The 26,961-nt window shown below is 39.3% G+C and overlaps 1 protein-coding gene across 1 annotated transcript; it reads left to right on the top strand.

Annotated features, from left to right (window-relative positions):
* Positions 1-1,284: 1,284 nt before the first annotated feature.
* On the top strand, positions 1,285-22,082 carry LOC108705808 (delta-like protein 4). The gene is made up of 11 exons (XM_041574362.1): positions 1,285-1,719; positions 1,847-2,107; positions 3,213-3,255; positions 5,055-5,321; positions 11,605-11,665; positions 13,729-13,859; positions 15,484-15,653; positions 16,055-16,274; positions 17,150-17,843; positions 19,256-19,364; positions 21,242-22,082. Exons 1-11 carry the CDS (start codon positions 1,660-1,662, stop codon positions 21,245-21,247), a joined length of 2,022 nt encoding a protein of 673 aa, XP_041430296.1. The 5' UTR covers positions 1,285-1,659; the 3' UTR covers positions 21,248-22,082.
* Positions 22,083-26,961: the final 4,879 nt, after the last annotated feature.

Here is a 26,961-nt window from a genome sequence, read left to right on the forward strand (position 1 = left end):
GGTTTAGTGCTTTATGGGCTGTCCGGGAGATAGAAAGCGAGCAAGGGCTCATTAACATACAGCTGAAGCTTTATCTGTCTCCAACTACCTCCCCCTCTCCCCCTTTTAACAAGCACATGAAAGGCCCTCTATGCGCCTGGATTTAATGAGAGGCACGCGACCCAACAATGAACGCATGTTGCAATCAGACTGGCACACGCCTGCCTCAACCTGCACAAAGTCCATTATTCAGTACAAAGTCCAGTGTGGTTTCAGTTACCCCATTTCCTTAACAATTGACATACTCTTCAAAAGAGCCCTAGTTTTTCCAAGCTCGGTTTATATCAAAAGACCCTAGAATGTTTGCTGTCGATTCTGTTGGTCTACCTCCCGCTGAACACATAATGGACAGGGAACCTTAGGCATTGTGTGTTGTGTCGAACTACAACTCCCAGAATCCCCTGATGTAGTTCTGCAGCCAGGACCGCCATCAGAAATCACAGGGTCCCATACGACAACATTTCCTGGGCCCCCCTGGGCTGCGCCCACCGCAAGCCCCACCTACAGGTCCGCCCTCCCCACCCCACAGGTCCGGCCCCCACTACACAGTAAAAAAAAAAAAATATTAGTGGCTAAAGTTCCCACATGTTAATAAAAAACAAAAAGATATTAGTGGTCAGGGCCCCCCCATAAAAAAATATTGGTGGCTAGGAGCCCACATGAGAAAAAAAAATTGGTGGCCAGGCCCCCTCCCCCCACATTATAAGAAAATTGGTGGCCAGGGCCCCTTAAACGTCTATGCCTTCCCGAAGTCGGCAGCTCTCAGAATGCAGGGGGGCCCGGATAATCATGTACGTGTGGCGTGGCTGGGGCCCCCCTTACCCTCGGGGCCCCCCACAACTCTCGCCCCTGTCCCCCCCTGATGGCTGCCCTGTCTGCAGCAGTTGAAGTGTGAATTGTTTACTGTCTCTCCATAGTAAGATCATCCAATTCTGCTGCACAACAAAGTGATGTGGAAAGGGTGTTTATAATACTGTAAATGACCCAACTTCCCCCCCCCTTCTTTGAGAGGCAGTGGGGTTTTATGAAATATTCCAATAATATTGCTGTAAAAATCTAGGAACAGATGCTTGGCTTTGTCATAATCACATAGGCTCGCTGGTGGTCAGTGCTGCAGCAGAAGGGCACCATTAATTCTGTGTATGAGTTTTGAAAGGGGCGGTGCTGTGGGTAAATGACAGGCGCATAATGAGCTTTCAGTACAAACAGTATATAAGTAGCTGGAAGCAGAGCGAGCTGTGCATTTGCTGATCGCAGCACAGAAGGGAAGGAGTATCCTAACAACCAACAAAACACTACACTTTCAAAGAGATCCACTCGGCTCAGGAGCTAACCTTATTGTTGGCTATCAATTCCTCTGCAACTGAAGCCACACATACACACGGTCGGATGCTGGATTTATCCATTCAAGGGCATGCTTAACCAACTGGATTACACCCCATTATTATTTTTGCTGCTCCAGACTGGGGGTTTTGCTTAAAAGAAGATCAGAATCTTTTATGTGTGATTTGTTGTAAATTTTTATACTTTTTTTTGATTATTGCTCATTTTATCCGAGCTGCGCATCAATTTTGGGAGTAATATTGATTTCCAACGGACTTTTGGAAGCAAGGCAAGGAGATGAAGGTGGATCCTATTCGCATCTTTGGCTTGACGTTTCTCTTAATACTTGTGAAGCAGGTAAATGGCCATTCAAAGCTATATTCTCTGGGTCCCTGGTGGTCTGTAGGTCATGTAGGTTGAGTAATGGGAGACCCAGTTTTCCAGGGAGATCTTATTTAGGGGGTCTTGTGTATTTTTCTTCAAGGTATCTAGCTCCGGGGTCTTCCAGCTGGAACTTCATGAGTTTATCAATACCAATGGGATGTTGGTGAATGGAAAGTCCTGTTTACCCAACTGCAGGACCTTCTTCAAGATTTGCTTGAAACATTACCAGACGGTGGTCTCCCCTGGATCCTGCACCTTTGGCAGCGTCATCACTCCAGTCCTTGGATCCAACACCTTCAGCATCAAAGGGATGGAAGGCTTCACCAACCCCATCAGGTTGCCCTTTAACTTCACATGGCCGGTGAGCCCCCATTCCGTTTTAATTACTAATATATAGATAAATAGAAGTGGCCACAGAATAATAATGAGGGTTTAGGGACTTACTCTTTTTATAGGTAAATGCTCTCCTGCAGAAAGCATAGCATTATTTGCCTCCACAAACAAAACAATGAACCCATCACCTCTGGGAGAGGCAGGGCAAGCATAAGCAACAACCCCAGGTGCCATGTTTTGTGATATCTCACAAGGCTGCAACTGTAGGTACTGGGAAAATAGAGAGTCTCCATTGCACCCCCACAGATATATCTCTTCTGGCATGGGGCAGCATCTGTGGAATAGAGTGTATGCTAAGAAAAGATGGTGGGAGGAAAACCCTAGAGCAGGACCATCTAACCCGAACCCTTTGGCTGTTGTAGAATAAAAGTACTAATGCCCACCCACTACAACAGCTGGAGGGCTACAAGTTGTGTAGCCCTGCTTTGTATAAATTCTAGAGCCTGATATAGGCATTTTCTTTGTATTTTATAAAGAACAACCCTAAAAAAGAGACCATTAAAGTGACAGTTGCATGACGTTGTTATGTCCTGGTCTTGTAAAATGATATTTCCTAGATCTAGGCGGATTGTCTAAAAACATCCTCTGTTGTACATTCCCTGCAAGCTCCTCCATTCGTAAACTTAAAATAACAGACTGTTTAGGGATGGTAAAGCAGTGAACCCTAGGGGGTTACAGGGTTAATTTGCCTGTTATGTTTTTGCCTAGTCAAGGAAGTCCCATGAATTAATAAGTAGCACAAAATATTTATGCAGCATAGAGTAAACCAAACCATCCTAGAATGCGCACGAGAGCAACAGATGTCAACAGATTCAGATGGATTCCAAGTCATTATAGGCAGTAAATACTGAATTGGAATGCCCTATCTCTACCCCGCCTCCCATACTGAAAATAAACCCAGAGACGCTCGCTTTAATTGAGATCCAGCCAGTAATGCTATATGCAATTAGATTAATTAAACTGCACCGACAGAGAGCCATCTAGTTTTCATATTAGATCAGTAGTAAAGCTATCATAACATTACAGACGTAGGTGGATAATGCGTTAAGTATTTTTATGCTTTTTTATTTCAGAAAACTTTTTCACTGATCGTCGAAGCCTTTCATTCGCCTACAGGTAAATATTTAAACATAACAGGCACAAGGGGGCGCTACGATCTCACAAATAAAACGATGTTGGGCAATATCAAATACAATTAACGACCTTATTTATTTATGTTTTTTAATGTTTATAAAGTGACGTCTATTCATTTAACTTACAAACAAAAGCCCTTGCTTTAAAAGATACAAATCAGTTTCTACTTTGATATACACATACTTTTTTTTTTTCATGCCCCTCCATACCTAATCTGCAACACAATTGCGTTTCCTCCAGTTTATTTTTGGCGTGGGAAAGAAATCCGCTCTTTGGTGAGAAAACCAGAAGTCTGCCAAATCATCCTGACTGCCTTTTCCTGTATTTTACACCTTTTTCAAATTCCGCCCTTTGGAAAAGAAATAATAGCTTTTGGATGTTTTGCTGACATAAAGGAAGAGACTATTTCAACAAAACAGTTCTCACGTTGAAATTCTGCTGGACCCCAAAAGCCTAAAGGCTCAAATTATTTTTGAAAATCTTTAATGTCATGATTATACCTTTTTGGCATTTTTTCTGGTAGCTCCATTTTCTAAATAATTTTTGATGTCATATCCACTTTAGACATCTTCCCTATTATTAATAGGGACAAATTAATAAATTATAAAACTATAATAAATCTGAATAATCTCAATTTCATTATTATACATTTTTGGGGTTTTTCTAAACTTATGTATTTTAGGGCCAACATTATAATTGTTCTATATTTCCGAATAAATAATTTCTTTAATTTTCTTTATAAAAAAAAAAGCAGTTCTATTTCTGTAATGGGAAATTTGATTTCCAGTTCACTCAATAACACCGATTTGTCAATGTTTTGGAACTGGTAAAATATCTGCAATTGCAAAATCGTTGTTAGCAGATATACAGGTATGGGACCTGTTATCCAGAATGCTCGGGACCTGGGGTTTTCTGGATAAGGGATCTTTCCATAATTTGGGTCTTCATGCCCTACTAGAAATTTGTTTAAACATTAAATAAACCCAATAGGCTGGTTTTGCTTCCAATAAGGATTCATTATATCTTAGTCTGGATCAAGTACAAGCTACTGTTTTATTATTACAGCGAAAAAGGAAATCATTTTTAAAAATTTGGATTATTTGGATAAAATGGAGTCTATGGGAGACGGCCTTTCCGTAATTTGGAGCTCTCTAATTACAGATCCCATACCTGTACTGAAATTAGGGCAAGGCCAGTATTTACAGAGTTTTTATGTTGCGTTTTTAAAAAAGAACAGCCAAGTGTAAATACGCCACGAAAACCACATGCGACCGTCAACATGCGTTTTTCATGCGTTTTTCATGCGTTTTTCAGCACGTAGGATACTTTTCCCAACATGCACTTCTCATTGTTCTCATTGAGAATTTGGACGCCATATTTAAAATACGCTGCGTAATTACGCAAAGTGTGGTTTCAAACGTGCATAGAGTCTGTTGATTTGGTAGTTTCTTGATGTATTGGCGTTTCTGCTAAAAAATGGCAATACTGGCGTCCTGTGGCGGATTTCAGCTTGCAAGCGCCCTGTGTGAATTGCCATAGTGTGTTTTCCATCAGTTTTCCGTAATTCGGAGCTTTCTGGATATCAGGTTTCTGGATAAGGGATCCTATACCTGTATTTGGAAAGATTCCAAAATAGACTAATAGAATAATGCAGACAAACTTCTTTAAATCACATTGAAAGCATATAGTTCCTCGCCTGAAATGTAAGGGGAATAATCTGCTTTCTCATGACCGATAGTTTGCGTGTTTATATTAAAAGTACTTATGTGCTATTTTCTTAGACCTCAATCCGCAAGAAATGAAGATCGGTCAGTTTACCATCCAAAAACCTCTTAATGTGGGGGAAGAATGGTCAAGAGATGTGCAGTCAGGAGACCCACAGATCCAGCTAAGATTTTCCTACAGAGTCGTCTGCAGTGAACATTACTACGGAGAAAGCTGTTCAAGACTTTGCAAGCCCCGTGACGATCGCTTTGGGCACTATAAATGTGAAACTGATGGGAGAGTGTCCTGCCTCAAAGGGTGGAAAGGAGAATACTGTGCAGAACGTAAGATTTCATTTTACTTTGTTTGCCACTTTATTACAGAAACAATTGTTGCCCGATTGTCCCACAGAAAGGACTATTTACAATGAAAAATTAAGAGGTGATTAAAAAGACGGTAACAAGTCCCTTTCTAAAAGAAAAATTTGTATTTTTAATGGCTGGCAAACATGAACTGCAATAGGACTGAGCGTATTAAATTTGCCGTCACTCTGCCTGAGCTTGGAGCCAAATACAAATACAAAAATGATGCTCTGGCACTGAAAAAAAAAGGAAAAATTCCTCACCCGTTATTTATCCATCCCCAATTAAACACACAATTTAGCATCCTTCATGCTCTGGAACACCTGCCAACGTGTGACACTGTCATTAGTCCCATGATACAGCCTCAATCTGGGCTCATTCATCTGTTCATTAACAAAAAGAAAAAAAATGAAAGGGTTATGTGTTACATAGCAAGGAATAGTTTGTGTGATCGCACATTCTAACCAAAGCTTTTCTTTATTTTCCCTTGAAAAAAAAAAGGTAGCAGATTATTTAATCTAACAAATGAGTAGATGTAATCTAGTGGAGGCTTAAAATATTGTACATATGCAAACTGTTTCCGCACAAAACCCTGCTAGTGCATGTGCCTTTTAAGGGATCGTGTCATCGGAAAACATGTTTTTTTCAAAACACATCAGTTAATAGTGCTGCTCCAGCAGAATTCTGCACTGAAATCCATTTCTCAAAAGAGCAAACAGATTTTTTTATATTCAATTTTGAAATCTGACCTGGGGCTAGACATTTTGTCAATTTCCCAGATGCCCCTGATCATGTGACTTGTGCCTGCACTTTAAGAGAGAAATGCTTTCTGGCAGGCTGCTGTTTTTCCTTCTCAATGTAACTGAATGTGTCTCAGTGGGACATGGGTTTTTACTATTGAGTGTTGTTCTTAGATCTACCAGGCAGCTGTTATCTTGTGTTAGGGAGCTGCTATCTGGTTACCATCCCATTGTTCTTTTGTTTGGCTGCTGGGGGGAAAAGGGAGGGGGGTGATATCACTCCAACTTGCAGTACAGCAGTAAAAAGTGATTGAAGTTTATCAGAGCACAAGTCACATGACTTGAGGCAGCTGGGAAATTGACAATATGTCTAGCCCCATGTCAGATTTCAAAATTGAATATAAATGGTTTAATATAGAATCTGTGCCAGGTTTGCCAAGGATTGATATTAGAATATTTGCCCTGAGAGTTGAATTGCAGCAGAGAAGCTTAACCGCTGGCAAACATGCACATTTTACTCGGTAAGGGAAAACAGAGAGACAGAGACTGATTCTTAGAGACTGTTTAAAATCCCATGGATTTAGGCATGTCACAGTGGCGTAACTAGTTGTTACTTGGCACAACAGCAAATCAGATTTAGGGCCCCCAACATATCTAAAGGTTGCCCTTTTTTACCAATATATGTGGAAATTGAGCCTTATGGGCCCCCTATACCTCCTGGGCCCCCTTGCAGTCGCAGGGTTTGCTTCTTCTGTAGTTACACCCCTGCCCAGAACTAAATGTAAGAGATTATAACATTTGGCCAAGTTACTGTAGTCCTCAGTCATAGTAGGGCATCTGTAATGTGCAGTCTACACAAGAGACCAACATTGCTCCCGTGGGTAAAAGTGTTGCCATCTTTGTTTATTTGGTTGTATGAAACCTTTTTTTGGTGTTCATGAGAGGCAGGAGTCGTTTTAGTAAGTGGAAAGGGAAACAATGGGGTTATTTATCAACACCGTGGGCAGTTACCCATGGCAACCAAATTGTTGCAGTGATACCGGCAGCTGCCTGAAAAAAGCCAAGAATTGGTCGGTTGCTATGGGTCACTGCTAGGGTTGCCACCTGGCCGGGATTTTACTGGCCTGGCCAGTAAAAATGATGGTTGATTCCAATGTTATTAATAGGGAAAAAGGATAGATATATAGGAAGGCCGGTATTTTTTTCCAGAAAAGGTGGCAACCCCAGTTACTGCCCACAAGCAAATTTGCCTAGTGTTAATAAATGACTCCTAGTGTATGGTAAAAAGTCCTATCCCGCAGGCCTCCAGCAGTTGTTGCACTGTAATTACCCATCACTCCACCAAAATACAGATTAAAATAAATGTATATTATATAATCTGTTATAATGTCTTCAGTATAAGCCTCCAACAAGCACCAAAATGACAAACTAAAAGCCCATAGGGAGGAACCAAGGACTTATAGGTCTTGTCAGCCAATCATAAGCCACAGTACTGTAAGTGGGCGGGGTTTACTTTACCTGAACCGTCGGGTAGTCAGACGCCAATTGTCCTGTGGCTGGGATAGCTGTGACCTAATAGAGCCAAGCAGGTCCAGACTGAGAATTAAAATAGGCCCTGGCATTTCAGGTACACAGAGGCCCAATCAGCCCACACAGATGCCCAAACAGCCCCCACCAGCCCACTAAATACTGACTTTCTATGGCACCTTATTGCAGCCCCTTTGGCATTTGCCAGACCCAACAGATTGCCAGTCCGGGCCTGGAGCTAAGCCAGTCACGTGGCACGTGACGCCGATGGCGGGGAAATGATGTTGCGTGACACGCGTTGTTATTGTTACATTTGGTCTTATGGCCCAAGGGGATGGAGTTGAGAAACAGCTGTAGACGGGAGGAGAGGGTTTTAGTAACAGCTGTTATCTCATTGAAACGGGAGGGTGAATACAGGAGGAGGGGGACATGTGTGTAGATGAAAATGGCTTGTTCAGAGTCAACCAGGCATTAAACGAGGCTCTTGTAAAGCGCACAAAATCAATGTCACCCAGGCACAGCGTGGCTAAAAGAGCGGCAAATTAACTGGCTGCTTGTTTGGATTTCTCTATGTGCTTGAGGGAGGGTCTGCGTGAGCCAATTTCCTTAAGAAAATGACATTAAGGGCAGAGACACATGAGGAGATTCAGTTGTCGGCGACAAATCGCCTCTTCTTCGGGCGACTAATCTCCCCAAACTGCCTTCCTGCTGGCTACAATCTAAATTGATGGCACTCGGAGCTTTTAGTTTTCCTAAGTTTCCTCACGAAGAAACTTCATGCGACTTCGGAAACGAAGCGTGTGTGCCATCCTGAAGGCAAATTAGATTATAGCCGGCAGGAAGGCATTGTAGGGAGATTAGTCGACCGAAGAACAGCAGATTTGTCGCTGGGTGACTAATCTCCCCTAATCTCCTAAGAAACATGGTAGGGCAGAAAATGCCTTGGCTTCTGCGTTGCCAGGTCTAATTTTCAAAACCAGCTAATGTCAGCTAAACAACCAGCCCAAAACTAAGAGGCACTTCAAAAATTGCCCAAAAATAGCACAATACATGCAGTGAAAAAAAAAGTCTAAAAAATTAGTTATATAATATAAATGGATATATGTGAAAATATGTGCAATTTTCACTTTCATAATTTTTTCCATGAAGCAAAGTGGGACAGATTCGCCCGTCACCAGAGAGGGGCCCAATAAGCCACTAATACATATACAATTTCAATAAATATTGGTAAAACAGCTCAACCTCTAGACACCTCAGATTTTTGCCCCAAAATTGTCTGAAATTGAGGAAAGTCACCAGAAAACCGGGGTACAGAGCCCAAAATCTAGTAACTCGCGACTTCTACACAAATCAGTCCCATTGCATGCTGGGTATTGTAGACTTACATTAAACGTGACAGTTGGCAAATTGTTAAACAAAAACTAAACCCAACATGCATTGGGAGACGCAGGCTTGGCACATTAGGGCAATAAAAAACTACAAAAAGTAGCCCAACCCCATACCTTGGCTACTTAGTACTTTCAAAACTTGCCTGGGCTTTATATTAGCAGCAAAGTTTGGCTAGAAAACTGCCAACCTGGCAACCCTGCCAGTCACGATTCCCTGACGGTCACCGCGTCATAGTCCCGTCCCCTGCCCGGTATCCACCTGGCTAAAAAGGTGGCAACCCTAATTAGTGGAGCCCCTGAGGAGGAAGAATACCCCTTTCCCAATATGTCGTACCTACACCAAAATCCAAAATTTCTTGTGCTTCTAAATTTAAAGGGGATATATACTCACCTAAATGACTTACTGTAAACTTGGTCACAGTGCTCCTCTGAGTACTATTTCCAATTACCATTTTTCTTTCAGTTTTGATGATGATAGCAGCTTTATATTGCTGTTATCAAAAATATGTAGCGGGAACATCCCGTACTGTTCTGTCTGGAAGCTGGCTAGACTGATCCCCAGAGGGGAGGTTCACCTTTAAGTTAACTTTTAGTATGTTATAGAGTAGCTAATTCTATACAACTTTTCAATTGGCCTTAATTTTTTCACTTTAATCGTTTTTGATTGAATGACTGAAAAATCATGTCAATCCAATGTTCTCATATGCACTCTCTGAGCAATTTTACCTTAATTTGTTTGGGTAGCTAAATGCCCCCTTTAAACAATACTTTACATTTATCTCAATCTTTTTTTCAATGTAAACATGCATTAAAAAAAAGTTTTCTGACACCTGCAGACCAAATTCTTGGTAGTGAGGCTTCACTGGGGCAGGTTGGGTGTTGGCTATGATAAGAATGTGAGACATAGGTAATAACAAGGAAGAAAAACACAGGTCTAAAACATATACTGTAGCATATTTTAATACAGTTCTTAGTCTACATGTCATGGCTCGGATCTCCTTAATTATGTGATCTTAAGGCTCATATATTAAAAGTGAGCCATGACATTTTTGCATCAGCTCAGTTATTGAGAAGGGTTTTGCTATACATTGACTAATAGAACTAATGTTTATAGACTGCCACCAGCCAGAACATGTTTTGCAAAAGGAGCTATTGTGTGAATGGTGCGTGATTTGTATGATTTGCCTTATAAAATCACACATTATACCAGTTAAGAACACACTGTCGTGCTTACCTTTCTGCTAGTTGTTTCCATTATACACTTATTGGGGAATCAATTGTTGTGTGCACAGGGCATTCCTATGTATGTATGTATTATACTTTAGAATGGCACTCCACACTTCTTGCCCCAGCAGAGGCATCAATAGAACCAGTGGCGTAACTAGTTGTTACTGGGCCCCATAGCAAATTCAATTTAGGGCCCCAAAATATTTATAAATTGGCCTATTTTACCAAGATATATTAAAATTGCTAATTAATTAGGGTCTCACTGGGCCCCCTACACTCCTGGGCCCCCCTGCAACCGCAGGGTCTGCTTCCTCTATAGTTACGCCCCTGAATAGAACAATATTATATACCTTAGTAGGGGTGCAGGGCTAGTCATGTCATTGAAGAATGCCAAATCAAATTAGTCAGAGTAGGTAACCCCTTTAGTGATGTGCGGGATGTCGGGATTTCCCCGACCCTAACCCGCCCTCCCTTAGCCCACGCCCGCATCTGCACTTCTGGGTTGCTTTTATAGACCCACCCCGCCGCTGACATCACAAAAGGGCGACCAGGCGAAGCGTCTATAAAAGACGAACCCGGAAGTCGAAAGCCGGCATTTGACGGTGGCGGGCGGGGAGAACAAGAGAAGAGCGATTGGCCGATCGCCGTGTCAATTAAGAGAATCCTGCCTGGTTTTCCATATTTGGAAAACCGGGCAGGAAGTTTTGACCGGGGCAGTCCTTCAAAATACCGGGCTGTCCATGTCAAAACCAGACAGGTGCCAACCCTAGATGGGGCCCAGATGCAAATCCTGCACCCAGGCCCAGAAGAGAGTAGTTACTGCTTACGGTACCTGTAGATAAACTCGGCAGCTTTATAATGATTCAGAGCTTGCCATCTTGGATCTTTTGAGGCCATATTTTGAGTGTCAGTGACACTGCACATGCTCAGTGTGCTCTGGGCCGCTAAATAATTTGATTATCTTGGTCTTGTACAGAAACCCAAAACATGAAGCAAAGGTGTCGCATTTCCAGTCGAATTCTATGTTAAGCCTCTGTGAAGTACTACAGGGTAGACATCCCTGTTATTGTTATTCTATGTCTGGTATATCCAGCCTTACAGTTAGATTCCAAGGTCACTTGCATATAGTGCGGTATAAAGTGCTGACACTTTGGCTGTTTGTAGCTCATTTTGAACTTGAGATTCTGCACCTTTGCCGGCAATAAATGTTTTGAAAATGGCTTTGTTTTTCAAGCGTTCCTCCTCTTATACTATCAGTCTGGCTGTAGTTAGTCCTGTCCTGTGCTTGTGTTTGTTGTGTACATAGAATAACGCAGATGGCTTGATTGTATTCGCAATATTTACACGAGAGCTTCGTTTCACTTTGTTTTTTTTCTTCTTCAGCCATTTGCCTGGATGGGTGCAGTGAGCAGAACGGCTATTGTAACAAACCTGGAGAATGCACGTAAGTCGGGCTTTTTACATCACTATTAAAACATATATTCAACAAGGTCAAGTTTTCTACAGAAACACTATTTAAATGGGATGTGTAGCTGTTGTTTCCTATGACTGAAAGAGCGACATGATAGGTTTACAATAGCCCCGGATTCATCAGTCCTGGAGGGGAAACCTCTTATGGATTGATGGCTGCAAAGGCTATTGTAAGTCTTCACTACAGGATCAGTACAGACTATTGTTGGCTGTTCGTCAGCCATTTCTAACTCACGACAAATTGTCATTCGCAAAGCAGGAAAGTGACTAATAATGTCACAATGTGTATTTTTCAATAATACTGAGAACATTTCAGAGTTTCCTGTCTATTGGGGTTCATTGTACAGGCATTGGATCCGTTATCCAGAAACTCGTTATCCAGAAAGCTCCGAATTACGGAAAGGCTGTCTCCCATAGATTTGTTAAATTGTTAAAAATGATTTCCTTTTTCTCTGTAATAATAAAACAGTACCTTGTACTTGATCCCAACTAAGATAGAATTAATCCTTATTGGAAGCAAAACCAGCCTATTGGGTTTATTTAGCAGGTTATTTATCAAAGTCTGAATTTATCCCAATATTTTCTGCTACAAAACTCTGATCAAATCGGCATGGGTTTTTTCTGCTTATTTATTTACATTTTCCCCGAAAATTTGCTGTGCGGGAAAAAATCAGATTTTCAAGATTTTTTAGATTTTTTTATCTGATTTTCTAAATGTTTTTCGGATTTTTCACTTCGGGGTATTGCAAGAAACCTAGCGCACATCAAAAAAATCATTGGGACTTCTCCCATTGACTTATATGCAACCTCAACAGGTCTGAGATGCTGGGTTTTCTGATTCAGACTTTTCCATCCTCTGGGTTTATAAATTCCGAAAAATTGGTGTTTTTTTAGAAGTCAAATTTAAAAAAAAAAATCACGGATTTTTGCATTTGGAGTTTAGTAAATAACCCCCTTAATGTTTACATGATTTTCTAGTAGACTTAGGACATGAAGATCCAAATTATGGAAAGTAGGGATGCACCGAATCACTATTTGGGATTCGGCCGAATCCTTTGTGAAAGATTCGGCCGAATACGGAACCGAATCCGAACCCTAATTTACATATGCAAATTAGGGGTTTGAAAGGAAAAGGTGGAAAAAATATCTATTTTGTGACGAAAAGTCACGTGATTTCCCTACCTGCCCCTAATTTACATATGCAAAAAAAGGCCTGCTGAAAAAGGCTGAATCCTGGCCGAATCCCGAACCGAATCCTGGATTCGGTGCATCCCTAATGGAAAGATCCTTTATCCAGAAAACCCAGGGCCCGAACATTCTGGATAGCAGGTCCCATACCTGTACTTTGGTGTAACAAGGCAATACGATGACATGAATGGAATACTTGGGAATATTAGTGCCTGAGACAAACCACAGGAAATCGTCTGCTTTGTAACTTCTATATCAATAGCGGTACCTTGTCAGGCACATTTACCAAGGGGTCGATTTTCGAATTCATGTGAGGTTTTTTTTTTTAACTCAAAAATTCGACCAATCGAAATTTATAAATGAAATCAAATTTTTGGGTGAATACAATCGACCCGAAAACTCAAATCGAATTCTTTTTTTCTCCGAATGTCAGGAAGGCTGCAAACAACTCCAAAACTGGACGTCTCCCATTGACTTAAACAGCAATTCGGCGAGTTTTAGGTGGCGAATAGTCGAATTCGAGTTCTTAAAGGGCCAGAGCATGATAAATCTCGAAAATCAAATTACATTTTTTTTTTAAAAAAAACTCGAATCAAATTAGAATAGCTCCCTAGTTGAATTTGGCAGTTTTGACCATAACAAAAAAATCGAAAATTGAATTTTATATTCGACCTTTGATAAATCTGCTCCTGTGTGTCCACACCAGTGCTGCTCACCAGCCACCCCGGCTTGCAGGCGCTTTATAAATGCTTAACATGTAACAGAGTATCCAGAATATTTTATCCAGTAGACAGCAGAGCATCCAGTGTCATAAAATAACATCGTATTTGCTTATTTTATGTTTTGCAGTTGTCGCCCAGGATGGCAAGGTCGCTTCTGCAGTGAGTGCATACCCCATAATGGCTGTCGACATGGGACTTGCCAAGTTCAATGGCAGTGTATTTGTGACGAAGGCTGGGGTGGTCTTTTTTGTGACCAAGGTCAGTACCCTATATTCCTAAAGCATTCTGTTATTTTTAAAATGATTGTAACTGGACAATTTTATATGTGAAGAAACCTGGTTAAATGCATAATAATGGCAAGGCATAACAACCTGATTTACAGAAGGAAAAGGATTCTTCAGTTGATATCATACCTAATACGTCACCACATCTTATCTAATATAGTCAGACTTGCTGATATTATACTTATATTATAATATAATATTATACAGGTATGGGATCCGTTATCCCATAAACTCCATTTTATCCAAATAATCCAAATTTTTAAAAATGATTTCCTTTTTCTCTGTAATAATAAAACAGTCGCTTGTAATTTATCCCAACTAAGGTAAAATTAATTAGGGATGCACCGAATCCAGGATTCAGTTCGGGATTAGGCCTTTTTCAGCAGGATTCGGCCCGGCCGAACCAAATCCTAATTTGCATATGCAAATGAGGGGCAGCGAGGGAAATCTCATGACTTTTTGTCACAAAACAAGGTAAAAAATGTTTCCCCCTTCCCACCCCTAATTTGCATATGCAAATTAGGATTCGGATTAGGTTCGGTATTCGGCCAAATCTTTCGTGAAGGATTCGGGGGTTCGGCCAAATCCAAAATAGTGGATTCGGTGCATCCCTATAATTAATCCTTATTGAAAGCAAAACCACCCTATTGGGTTTATTTAATATTTACATGATTTTCTAGCAGACTTAAGGTATGAAGATTCAAATTACGGAAAGATCTGTTATTTAGAAAACCTCAGGTCCTGAGCATTCTGGATAACAGGTCCCATACATGTATTATACTTATATATTTTAGGAATGCATCAAATCCAGTATCTGGTTCGGGATTCAGCCAGGATTCGGCCTTTTTCAGCAGGATTCGGATTCAGCCGAATCCTTCTGGCAGGCTAAACCGAATCCCTAATTTGCATATGCAAATTAGGGGTGGGGAGGGAAATCGCGTGACTTTTTGTCACAAAACAAGGAAGTAAAAAATGTTTCCCCTTCCCACCCCTAATTTGCATATGCAAATTAGGATTCGGATTTGGTTCGGAATCTTTCGAGAAGGATTCAGGGGTTCGGCCGAATCCAAAATAGTGGATTCGGTGCATCCCTAATATATTTATTATTAATCTATTCTTAATGTTTATTAGACTACAACTTTATACATGCTTTAGCCTTGATAATATGTTGGAATGGGCTAATGGAGAGACATTTAGGTGGAGAAACATTGCAATGGATGGTTTGTGTTTCCTTTAAAATATCACATTCTACCGTTTCTCTTTCAATGTTATGCTCTTATATAGCTGCCCCCGAAGAGGTTTGGTTTCTTGCTTTTGCTTTTTAGCAAAATCAGTTTTTAAGAGGAATCCTTTAGTTCAAATAAGGATATAAAATGTGAAGATGAATAGCCCGCTATAAATAACAGACTATAAATATTATAGATGAAGTCTGGAGCACATATTATTCTTGAAATTCATGAGTCTCAGGGCTGATTCTCTTAACGTCAATTGTACCATATCATTTTACATAAAAAAAATGAGGCCTAATGAGTCTATGAACCCTTCTAAAATTCCCCAAGGTCATCCTTGTTATAATATAACCTTTACCATTCTTACAGATTTAAATTACTGTACTCATCATAAACCCTGCAAAAACGGAGCAACCTGCACGAACACAGGACAGGGAAGCTACACCTGCTCTTGCCCTCCAGGTTTTAGTGGCGTCAACTGTGAAGACAAAATAAGAGAATGTGACAGCAACCCGTGCAGGAATGGCGGCAGCTGTAGGGTAAGTTATATTTTATTACTTAACAAAAAATATATAGGGCAACCTTGCACAGTATGAAGTGAAAAAAAGTTCAAAAACAGATTCAGGTAGCGTTTGATATGGGCCAATTAAAAGTTAAACAGAGGCTGCGATATTAGGGCTGCACCAAATCTAGGATTCGGTTCGGGATTCGGCCTTTTTCAGCAAGATTCGGATTCGGCCGAATCCTTCTGTCTGGCCGAAATGAATCCGAATCCTAATTTGCATCCCTACTGGAAATTCAGATTATGGAGAGCTTCATATCTTGATGATGTACCCCTTATTTTTCCACTTCATTTTACTATCCATGCCATCAACTTTGATGTTTAGTTGACGTCGAATTCACATGTTCATTTTTATTTACATGGTTTTTTTTTCTCTAGGATTTGGAGAACGGTTATAGGTGTGAATGTCCTCAGGGGTATGATGGAATCTACTGTGAGAAAAGCATTCTGAATTGCGGAAACTCGCCGTGCTTTAATGGTGGCACGTGCCGAGAGAGAGAAATCGGGGCCAGCTACACCTGCCATTGCCCTCTAGGCTTCACGGGCTCTAACTGCGAAAAGAAAGTTGACAAATGCACAAGAAATCCCTGCCTGAATGGTGTGTAGCAGTAATTAGTGCTTAAAGTTTTTACAGCAGTCATTTCTTTTTTTTTTTTTAATTAATTCTTTGTGCATGTAACATCCTTTATTCATGTGCAACAAATTAAGACACCGAACCTCGCACACAACCCCCCCCCCTTTCAGATTTATTTTTCATACTATAATATTGTAATACTAAATGCTTGAATTGGTTTGATTCCAGACCAGTGACCCAAGGCTTGCATTTCAACCTTTATTTGTGCAAGAATATATGGCACTCTGTAATATATAGCATGTAATGCAGTGACAATTATGTGTTATTTCACATGTTCGAAGGTTGCATTATCTTAAAATAATGACGTTCTACAAAGAAGTCTGTAGAATCTTTGAACAAACGGGGAACCATAAAAACCCTATTAGGGCCATATCTGGAAAGCAAGCCACCAATTAGATATCTATAATGTAAATAAGTGTCTATCCCATAGCTTTTTATTTTGCACTTAGTGATGGTAGGAACTCAAAAAGCAATTCTCCTGGAAGTTGTAGTAAAAAAGGTATTTATTGAAGTACATGTTTGGATTACAGCCTTACACATTTCGTGTTCTCAGAACACTTAGGGTAAGTCCACACAGGGCGTTTTGGGGAGATTTGTTCGCCTAATCGCCTCGTTTTTGCAGCGACCAATCTCCCCAAACGCCTTCCCTGTTCCTGCACTGGCTAAAATGAAAAAACGCCGGCACTAATCACACGCGTCGGTTCGTTTTCCGAAGTCGCCCGAAGTTGCCTCAAGAGGAAACATTTCTACCTACTTCTTTATTTAGGCTTTAGTTCTCCTTTAAAGGAAATATTTTTGTGATGATATAAGGTAACTTTATGTCTTTTACTATTTTTCAGGAGGACAGTGCTATGATTTTGGAAAAACACAGTTGTGCCGCTGCCGTCCTGGTTTTACTGGCCCCACCTGCGCAATTAATATTGATGACTGTGCAAAAAACCCATGTTCTAATGGAGGGATCTGCACTGATGCTGTCAATGATTATTATTGTGAATGTCCACCAGGATACAGAGGGAAAACCTGTAATGTCGACGAATGCATTTTGCCTTGCAGGAATGGAGGAACATGTTATATTGGACCTTACGACAACAACTTTAGTTGTGATTGTCCTCCTGGCTTCACGGGGAATCTTTGTGAGAATCCAGTAGAATCCAAAGTAGATTTTCCATGGGTTGCAGTGTTCCTGGGTGCTGGATTCGTGGGGGTTCTTGTCTTGCTCTGCATGGTTATAATAACTTTTAGGCTTTTCCGTAAACAGCCCTTGCATGAGACTAAAACAATGAACAATTTATCTGATTTCCAAAAAGATAACTTGATTCCAGCATCACAGCTTAAGAATATCAACAAGAAGAAAGACCTGGAAGTGGACTGTGGCATTGAGAAATCGAACTACAAACTGAAAAATCACACGTTAGACTGTAATCTAACACACGGAATGAAAGGCAATGTCAGTAATGGGATCCGAAAAGAAAATAAATACCATTACAGTGAGAAATGTTTAGAAGAAGAGAAGTTTCCTCTTAGTTTTCACAGGTGAGACCCTACTCTGAAAGAAAGAAAATGCTTAGCTTTGCTAATGTAATCGGGTAGTTTATCCGGATGCCATAGTAAGTTGAATTCATCATAGATAGTTTTCTGATGAGCAGTCCAATGTGTATGTGGAAATCGAAATATACATTTGTACAAAAACTCAAACTGAAATTTCTTTTCTGCTTACTGGAGACTGAATTTCAAAGACAGAATCAGGGACATATAAGTTAGTTTGTATAAATAAATCTTTAAATCAATTTTAAGACACTTAGGGGCCCATTTACTTAGCTCGAGTGAAGGAATAGAGGAAAAAAACATCGAATTTCGAATGGTTTTTTTGGCTACTTCGACCATCGAATGGGCTACTTCGACCTTCGACTTCGGTTCGAGCTGAAAATCGTTCGACTATTCGACCATTCGATAGTCGAAGTACTGTCTCTTTAAGAAAAAACTTCAACCCCCTAGTTCGCCACCTAAAAGCGAAGTCCATGTTAGCCTATGGGGAAGGTCCCCATAGACTTTGGTAGCTTTTTTTGGGCGAAGAAAAATCGTTTGATCGATGGATTAAAATCCTTTGAATCGAACGATTTAATTTTTCCTTCGATTGTTCAATAGAACGAATAGCGCTAAATCCTTCGACTTCGATATTCGAAGTCGAAGGATTTAACTTCGACAGTCGAATATCAAGGGTTAATTAACCCTCGATAGTCGACCCTAAGTAAATCTGCCCCCTAATAAACTACTTTAAGATGTATAATGCATTACTGAAGTTTTCAGTGTTAGTTAATTAATATTGCAATTAGTAGCAGTATACAGGTATAGGATACCTTATCCGGAAACCCGATATCCAGAAAGCTCCGAATTAAGGAATGGCTCCCATAGACTCCATTTTATCCAAATAACCCAAATTCTTAAAAATGATTTCCTTTTTCTGTGTAATAATAATAATAATAATAATAATAATAATAATAAAACGGTAGCTTGTACTTGATCCAGACTAAGATATAATTAATCCTTATTGGAAGCAAAACCAGCCTATTGGGTTTATTTAATGTTTAAATGAATTTCTAGTAGACTTAAGGTATGAAGATCCAAATTACAGAAAGATCCGTTATCCCGGAAAAACCCAGGTCCCGAGCATTCTGGATAACAGGTTCCATACCTGTATTATATATATATATATATATATATATATATATATATATATATATATATATAATATATATATATATTATCTATATTATATTATATTTAAATATAGATCCTACTTTATTGTTAAAGGACCATTGAGTTGTGAATATAGACTGGCAGTCAGATGTGCAGAAGCAGTGGGCTAATCTACTCATGTCTAAAGGGATAATGTAACAATGTCCACTCAAGATTCCTTTCCTTACTTTGTGTTTTTCTATCTGCAGTGATAAGCCAGAGTGTAGAATATCAACGATATGTTCCTCAAGAGATTCAATGTACCAGTCAATTTATGTAATTGCAGAAGAACGGAACGAATGTGTGATAGCTACAGAGGTAAGGACATATCAGCTTAATCCAACCCACCACTGAGAATATCTGCTTAAACTGTTACTTATACCTGTGCCTAATGAGAATCAAACACTTGATTCAGTGCTAAACAGTAAAACATCACTTGATTTTAAAAGAAATCCACTTAAATGAATACTGGTATGGGCTAATTATCTCTTTAGAATTGTGCTATTAACCTATGGCAGTTCTATGATCATACACAATGCTTTAAATGAATGGATAATAATGCGCTACAAGGGCAGCTTTATTAAGGGTTGAATTGAAAATTCAAATTTTCACTTTTTTATTTATGGCCAAAACTCTCATAATTCGAATTGTGAATTATCCCAACTCGATTTGAGTCGAATTTTCACTTTTTTATTTATGGCCAAAACTCTCATAATTCGAATTGTGAATTATCCCAACTCGATTTGAGTTTTAAATTTGATTTAGAATTGTGAGATTTATTATACTCTTTAAAAACTCGAATTTGAGTATTCGCCACCTAAAACCTGCCGAGTTCACGTATAAGTCAATGGGAGAGGTCCAATGACCATTTTTATACTGTTGTCATCCTGACATTCGAGTTTTTGTTCAGAGGAAAAACTCGAATCTAGTTTAGTTGAATTCGAATCTAATTTGATTCGAGTTTTCGGGTCGGGAATATTTGTTTGAGTTTTAGAAATTCAACTGTGTTTTTTATAAATCACCCCCCATTCAAATTTCAAGTAAAATCGAATTAAATAGAGTTTAATTATTTCTCATTCTATGTTCTAAGTGCTTTGATGCTTTTATTTCATGTAGTTTTCTTTGCTCTTACGTAATTTTGGCAATTTTTATTGTTCATGAAGATCATTACTTGTTATTATATTTGTATACTTCTACATTCAATATTTTGGAATTTTGTATATGTACGGCTCCATTATTGACTTGTTTATGAAAAATAATAAACACAATTTTAAATTGAATTAAATAGAGTTTAAAAAAAACTCACATGAATTCGAAATTCGAAGTTTATTAGGGAGCAGATTTATCAAGGGTCGAATTTAGAAGTTGAAAATACTTCGAAATTCGACCATCGAATTGAATTACTTCGAATATCGAAGTCGAAGTTTTTTTTCATCGAATGTGGCCATTTGCGGTCGAAGTAAAACCGATCGAACGATGAAATCCTTCGATCGAACGATTCGAAGGATTTCTGCGATCGAACGATGTTTCTTCGACTTCAAAAAAACTTAGAAAACTGCTCTAGAAGGTCCCCATAGGCTAACATAGCACTTTGGCAGGTTTAATTTGGCAAAGAATTGAAGTCAAAGTTTTTTTAAAGAGACAGTACTTAGATTATCGAATGGTCGAATATTCAAACTTTTTTACTTCGAATCGAAGTCGTAGTATCCTATTCGATGGCCGAAGTATCCAAAAAATGACTTAGAATATCGAATTTGTTTACTTCGAAAATTCCCTCTAATTCACTTCGATCCTTGATAAATCTGCCCCTAGACGTGCCTCAAAGAGCACCAATCAGCTTCTTGTAATTGTATGGCAGTTGTAGTGGTATCTTAAGAACATCAGTTATGCTTTTAGCTACTTTTATTAGCAAAACTCTACATAAAAATAAAGTTTACACAGATGAGCTCCACGAAGAACTAAACAAGATCGTACTGGTAACATGTGCTGTGATTTAAAAACCCAATGATTAAGCATTATCTCATATGGTATTGAAAAGTGTAGCATTTTTTCCATTTAGCATAAGGTGGAGCTTTTATTACTATTTGTTCCCATTTTGCAGTGAATACAAGCATTGGTTTTAGACAGATAAAAGCTAAATATTAAACAGTGTGTGATTTGTAGCACTAATTCATCTGTTCCTTTTGCTTTGGCAGGTATAAAACATGAGTTGAATATCCAGATATTCACTGTGCAAGGTGTCTCCAAAAGGACAGCTAAGGAACGAGGCCTGCCGTGGAGCTCCGTTGTTTACAGAAAAGGGCTTTGGTGGACCGGAGGGGATATTTTTCTCACGCAACTTGCTGCTTTCAGAAGATCGAATAATCTCAGCTGAAGGGTCAAAAACTGTGAACTTGCAGGATGCAAAAAGACTTCAACCTTTAGCTCTGGATTTTAGAAACCCGATCGACTGAATGTAAAAAAGAAACTGGAAAAAAAAAAAGAAACCCGAGCAAGACATAAGTTAATGTTAAAGACGTTTTACTGTTTAAGCTAGTTCTTAAAGTGTCCTTTGAGTTGTTTTTTTTACTCCATGTCATAATGTAAAATTGCAAATGTGAGGTGCTGACAGCGATGGATGTTGGCAGCCAATGCCATATGGAATATACAGTATGCTTCAGGATGTGGATTCACAATTGTTTAGCTATGCAGAATTTCAACTGTCAATGTTGTCCTCCTGAGTTTTGAAGTGCCTAAAGCATGTCCAAGAGTCTACATTGTGTTGGCTAACGTTCACTGCTTTCCCATGTAATACCTGAACAGTATTAAGCTAAGACAATTGTTTTCACCATACATACACTAGCAAGAGGTTTTTGGATGAACTGCTGTAAAGCAACAAGTGGATATTGCTGTTAAAGTTCTTGGGCATTGCCCCCAAAATGCTGTTTGGGCAGCAACCTTTAGTCAAAGCCTTACATTGCGTACCATGTCAATCAAGCTGGACTCTTTTAATAATTCCTTTTGCACTACTTATTGTGATTAGAAGTATATTTTGTATTGAAAAAAAAAAAACACTATATGGGACCGATTCACAAAGGGTCGAATATCGAGGGTTAATTAACGAAGTCGAAGGATTTAGCGCAAATAGTGCGATCGTACGATAGAAGGAATATTCCTTCGATCGAACTATTAAATCCTTCGATTCGAAGGATTTAAATCCAACGATCGAAGGAATATCCTTCGATCAAAAAAATGTAGGAAAGCCTATGGGGACCTTCCCCATAGGCTAACATTGAGTTCGGTAGGTTTTAGATGGCGAACTAGGGGGTCGACTTTTTTTTAAAGAGACAGTACTTCGATTATCGAATGGTCGAATAGTCAAACGATTTTTAGTTCGAATCCTTCGATTCGAAGTCGTAGTCATAGTCGAAGGTCGTAGTAGCCCATTCGATGGTCGAAATAGCCCAAAAAACACTTCGAAATTCGAAGTTTTTTTACTTCGAATCCTTCACTCAAAGTTAGTGAATCAGCCTTTAAGTGTTGTTGTAATTCTTTCTATTTATCACAGCCTTAATTTTGCAGAAAAGCCTCCAATGTCATCGAATAAGTCATACCCATTGTAATACCTGTAGAATATCCCAATTCCGCACACATGTATCTATTAATATAACACGACTATAATAAGCAGAACACTCTACGGTAAGCCGGTAGAGGTTTCCACTTGTTTTATTACAGCATTATAATGTATGGTTTCAGAGTAAAGATCTAGGGTGGTTTGTCATCAGCTACATTGCTTTCACTATCAAGCCTCTAAGTGATGATATTACCAAGCAATACTTTTTGCCCACACTCATTGCTTCAAAAAGTCTTGGGAACTCTTAAGACAAAAAGTTGTATTAAGAAATGTAAATATTGTTAATCATTTTTGCAGTCGAATGCGATTCCTAAAGCACTAAAAAGAGATGAGATCCCTCTGCTTTACTGCTAGGAACATCGTAGTTGTCAACAACATATCCTCCATTCTTTATAATGTAAACTGCAAAAGACTAGCGGAAATAAGCACTTATAGTCATCTCTCAACGGATATTGGTTAATGGTAGAGTTTGGTTCGGGATTCGGGCAGGATTCGGCTTTTTTCAGTAGGATTCGGATTCGGACGAATCCTTCTGCCCAGCCGAACTGAATCCTAATTTGCATATGCAAATTAGGGTCAGGGAGGGAAATTGCGTGACTTTTTGTCACGAAACAGGGAAGTAAATAACGTTTTCCCCATCCCACCCCTAATTTGCATATGCAAATTAGGATTTGGTTCGGTATTCGGCCAAATCTTTCATCAAGGATTCAGGGGTTTGGCCTAATCCAAAATGGTGGATTCGGTGCATCCCTAACTAATGAACTACCTGAACAGTGAAAAGTGAAATGGAATATATGTACTACTGAACTGTCACCATACACATTGCAATATAATCTTTACGGAAACCGGAAACACCCCATAAGTGGCCTGCGGGAATTTACTCCAGCACACCTCTCATCTCCCGAGATTCAATAATACAAGTTTTTGGATGTGGCTTGCTGTCATTTAGAAAACCTAGCATTTCAATAATTTAATGACAAAAATCAAAAGCACTGAAGTTTTTACATTTTATAGCATTGTTATGTATATAATGTATATTTATAACCAAAACAAATGTAAATATGTTTATTTCTTCTTATGTCATGTTTTTATTGTGCTAGCAGAAAAGTCTGAATTTTATTTTTTTTCCAAACAATGAAAAAAAACATCTTCCATCAACTGAGCGGTTTCCTGTCGTCTTTAGCAGTTTCATTGTCCTCGCCAGCCCAAAGACAAAATGTGTGTTGAGTGGGAACTTTCACACAAAGGTTTACTTACTCTATAACCGAATACAATAAGAAGCGAGCAGTTTGTATATAGAAAAAGTTAAATCTTGAATGCACTTGTTGCTTGACCACTTGATAAGTTGAGGCAAGAAAAAATGGAGCACGTCAAGGGGGACAAATAATAGTGCTTATTTCCTGTTGCTTTTCCTGTGGCCTTTGTCCAACTGGTAAAATGAGAAGTAAAAATGCATTTCCCAGTAATTCTTCTGTGGATGTTTACAGGAAAGACTTGTGTATCCACTTGCTACACATGAATTCGCATCCTGAATCGGTTGTATTAAATCTGGCAATGATTCATAACTCCAGAAAACCTACTGGTGCCCTCCTAACTTTAAATATTGGGGTAGGGGATGAATACATCGTCTCAGTGGTTCTTATGCAAGAAGCATTTCCTTGAGCATATAACAAACTCCCAAAGTGAGCAAGATATGTGTGTATGATGATGAGTACACAAAAAAGAGTCCTGTGCGGAACCAATTTATAAGACCCGAACCAGCGTCCCGAACCGCAACCCGCTTTGATCCGCTACCCGACCCAGACCCGCAACTGCCATTAAACAGGAAGGGATGTTGCTGCGAACTGGAAGTGACCTCATCAAAAGTGACCTCATCAAAAGTGACCTCATCAAAAGTGACCTCATCAAAAGTGGGCGGGACAGAACAAAGTTTTGTAAAATGTTAAAATATAAAATAAAATGTTTAAACATAGACAAAATAACATAAGATAAGAAATTTAGATGAGACCCACATCCCAAACCAGGACCCACAGACCCTATACCCGCACCCCAAAATCCTCCCCTCATCCCGCAGGGTACCTGCTTTTTTGCGGTTACCCGACCTGCTGCAGGACTCTAACACAAAAGACACTGGACCTTTTTTGTTTTAAATGGAACTGATAAACAGGTCTAGCTAGAGTGTGTTTCACATCATCATGTAACGTTTGTGGCACTGTTATTGTCATTAATTTAACCTGGAACTTATACATAGGTGTATAAATATATAGACAAATACAAGAGTCCTCTGCACTCAACCAATTATCAATATATTAAGGACATTGAGACATTTTGTGCCTTAAGCTACTAAAAATGCCTTACCCTTTAAACAAAACAGGGATTATTTGTCCACATATTGCAATATATTTAAACTGGCCAACTATGTCAAATTCATCCCTGATATGGCCAATTGAATTCTTAATGAATTAGATGAAAGTTGAGTGTAGGACTGGCCATATCAGGGATGACTATTTTCGCTACACAGCAGCTTGTTTATATGAACTATAGTAGTGTTTCTAAAGCAAACAGATCAGTTTTACCAGTGCAGGGCATGAACAGTGAGACATTTTGGTCAGAAAATCCTAATTTTAAAAAATTCACAAGAGCTTCTTTTCATCCAACAACCCCCCACACACAGACACTGTTCTATATCCATTCTCCCCTTCCACAAGTGCTATCTGTCTCCTAACTTTCCCACACCCTCCCGTGTAATCACTGTCTCCAACCCTCTTCCCGTTCTCTCCATTTCCCAACTCTCCTCTCTCCTTGAGTTCCCTCCCTCTCTCTACATCTACATGAAACAAATCAGCACTTATTATTATCATTATCTCTGTTGTTCATGGCATGTATTTCTCAGACCTCAGTATTGTCATTTACATAATCTTATTTTTGCTCATGGGACCTTGATCCACTTCAATGTAAAAAAAAATATACACACAAATATATGAATTTAAGAATGTTTTTTTTTAAAGGACCGGTAACATCGAAAAAATGTTTTAAAAAATTCGTTAGTATACAACGAAAAATAAACACAAAAACAAATTAAATGTTAAAATTGCAAAGTCTTTATTAAGAAATAACTTACCGAAACTCCACTTATGCTCCTCTTTAGAAATCGATCGGGCGATCCATTGTGCGACGCTCGATTTCTCCTCCCTGCCTTCCTTATAGGAGATAGCCAGGGAGGAGAAATCGAGCGCCGCACGATGGCTCGTCGCCTTTTCTGAAGAGAAGTGCAAGTGGAGTTTTGGTTAGTTATTTCTTAATAAAGACTTTGCAATTTTAAAGTTTAATTTGTCTGTGGTTTTTTTTCGTGTTATGCTACAAATTTTTTTAAAATAGTTTCTGGTCCTTTAAGACCATTAAGGTCCTTTAGGACCGTTAAGGTCCATTTTTTCATATATTTTTCATTATCTAGTCTCCAGTATACATATCAACTAATTCTGTGTCTTTGTAAACAATCCCCTGTTTTTGATTTTTTTTATTTGCTTTTGTTTCTCTTTTTCAGTGTAAATTCCCTCCCAAGGAAATTAGCTTCTCTGTCATAATCCGTATCCTTGGCTGCTATTTTGTAAAAGAGAAGAGGAAAACACTTCAGTCCTACAATAAAAGTCTCCCCTCCCCTCCGTCCACCCACCAAATCTTCACCCCATAAAGCAAATGATAAAAAACAAGCCATTGACATAAAGCTGAGCAGATGCTCTCGACTTGCCGCTCTCTTCCCGATGTGAAATAAACCTAACAGATGCCTCTCTCCTAATTGAACACATGGATTACATACACACACAGGCCTGCCAGAGGGAGGGAAAAATAATATTATTTCAGGAAATCCATAGAGTCGCTCGCCTTCCAGCCCTCAAAATAAACGGGTGAAAAGTAATAAGGCACAAGCCGCACATGACATGCAATGGTAGCTCAAAGGTCAACAGCACAAATATATAAACAACGCTTACAATCTGGTGCCCAATTCTGCTCATGTAAGTGTTTCAATAGAAGGAACACTGTGTGACAGAGGTAGAAAAAGCAATTATGACCCACTTGCCTACATGCTCCATTTTTTACTGGAAAGCTATGGGGAAAATGGTTAATGTTTGCTCCCCTCAATGGGCCCTTAATGGTGGCTGGGCCCTGGTGAGGGTGCACCTGCTTGTTCTTCCATCGCCTAGAGGTAACACTGAATTGTAGGATTTAAAGAGAAAATGTACTTTCCTTTATCTTCCAGTTTTTAAAGATAAGAGATTATGGGAGCACAATGGGCTGTGTGCA

Source organism: Xenopus laevis, chromosome 8S (assembly GCF_017654675.1).
Source record: "Xenopus laevis strain J_2021 chromosome 8S, Xenopus_laevis_v10.1, whole genome shotgun sequence".
Taxonomy (NCBI): Eukaryota; Metazoa; Chordata; class Amphibia; order Anura; family Pipidae; genus Xenopus; species Xenopus laevis.

What these genes read in the sequence shown, in the direction of transcription:
- LOC108705808 (XM_041574362.1), top strand. Translation starts at nt 1,660, where the DNA reads ATGAAGGTGGATCCTATTCGCATCTTTGGCTTGACGTTTCTCTTAATA. An exon ending in CCTTTAACTTCACATGGCCG is followed by an intron (nt 2,108 to 3,212) that starts GTGAGCCCCCAT and finishes TTTTTATTTCAG; the next exon opens with AAAACTTTTTCACTGATCGT. An exon ending in AAGAAATCCCTGCCTGAATG is followed by an intron (nt 16,275 to 17,149) that starts GTGTGTAGCAGT and finishes ACTATTTTTCAG; the next exon opens with GAGGACAGTGCTATGATTTT.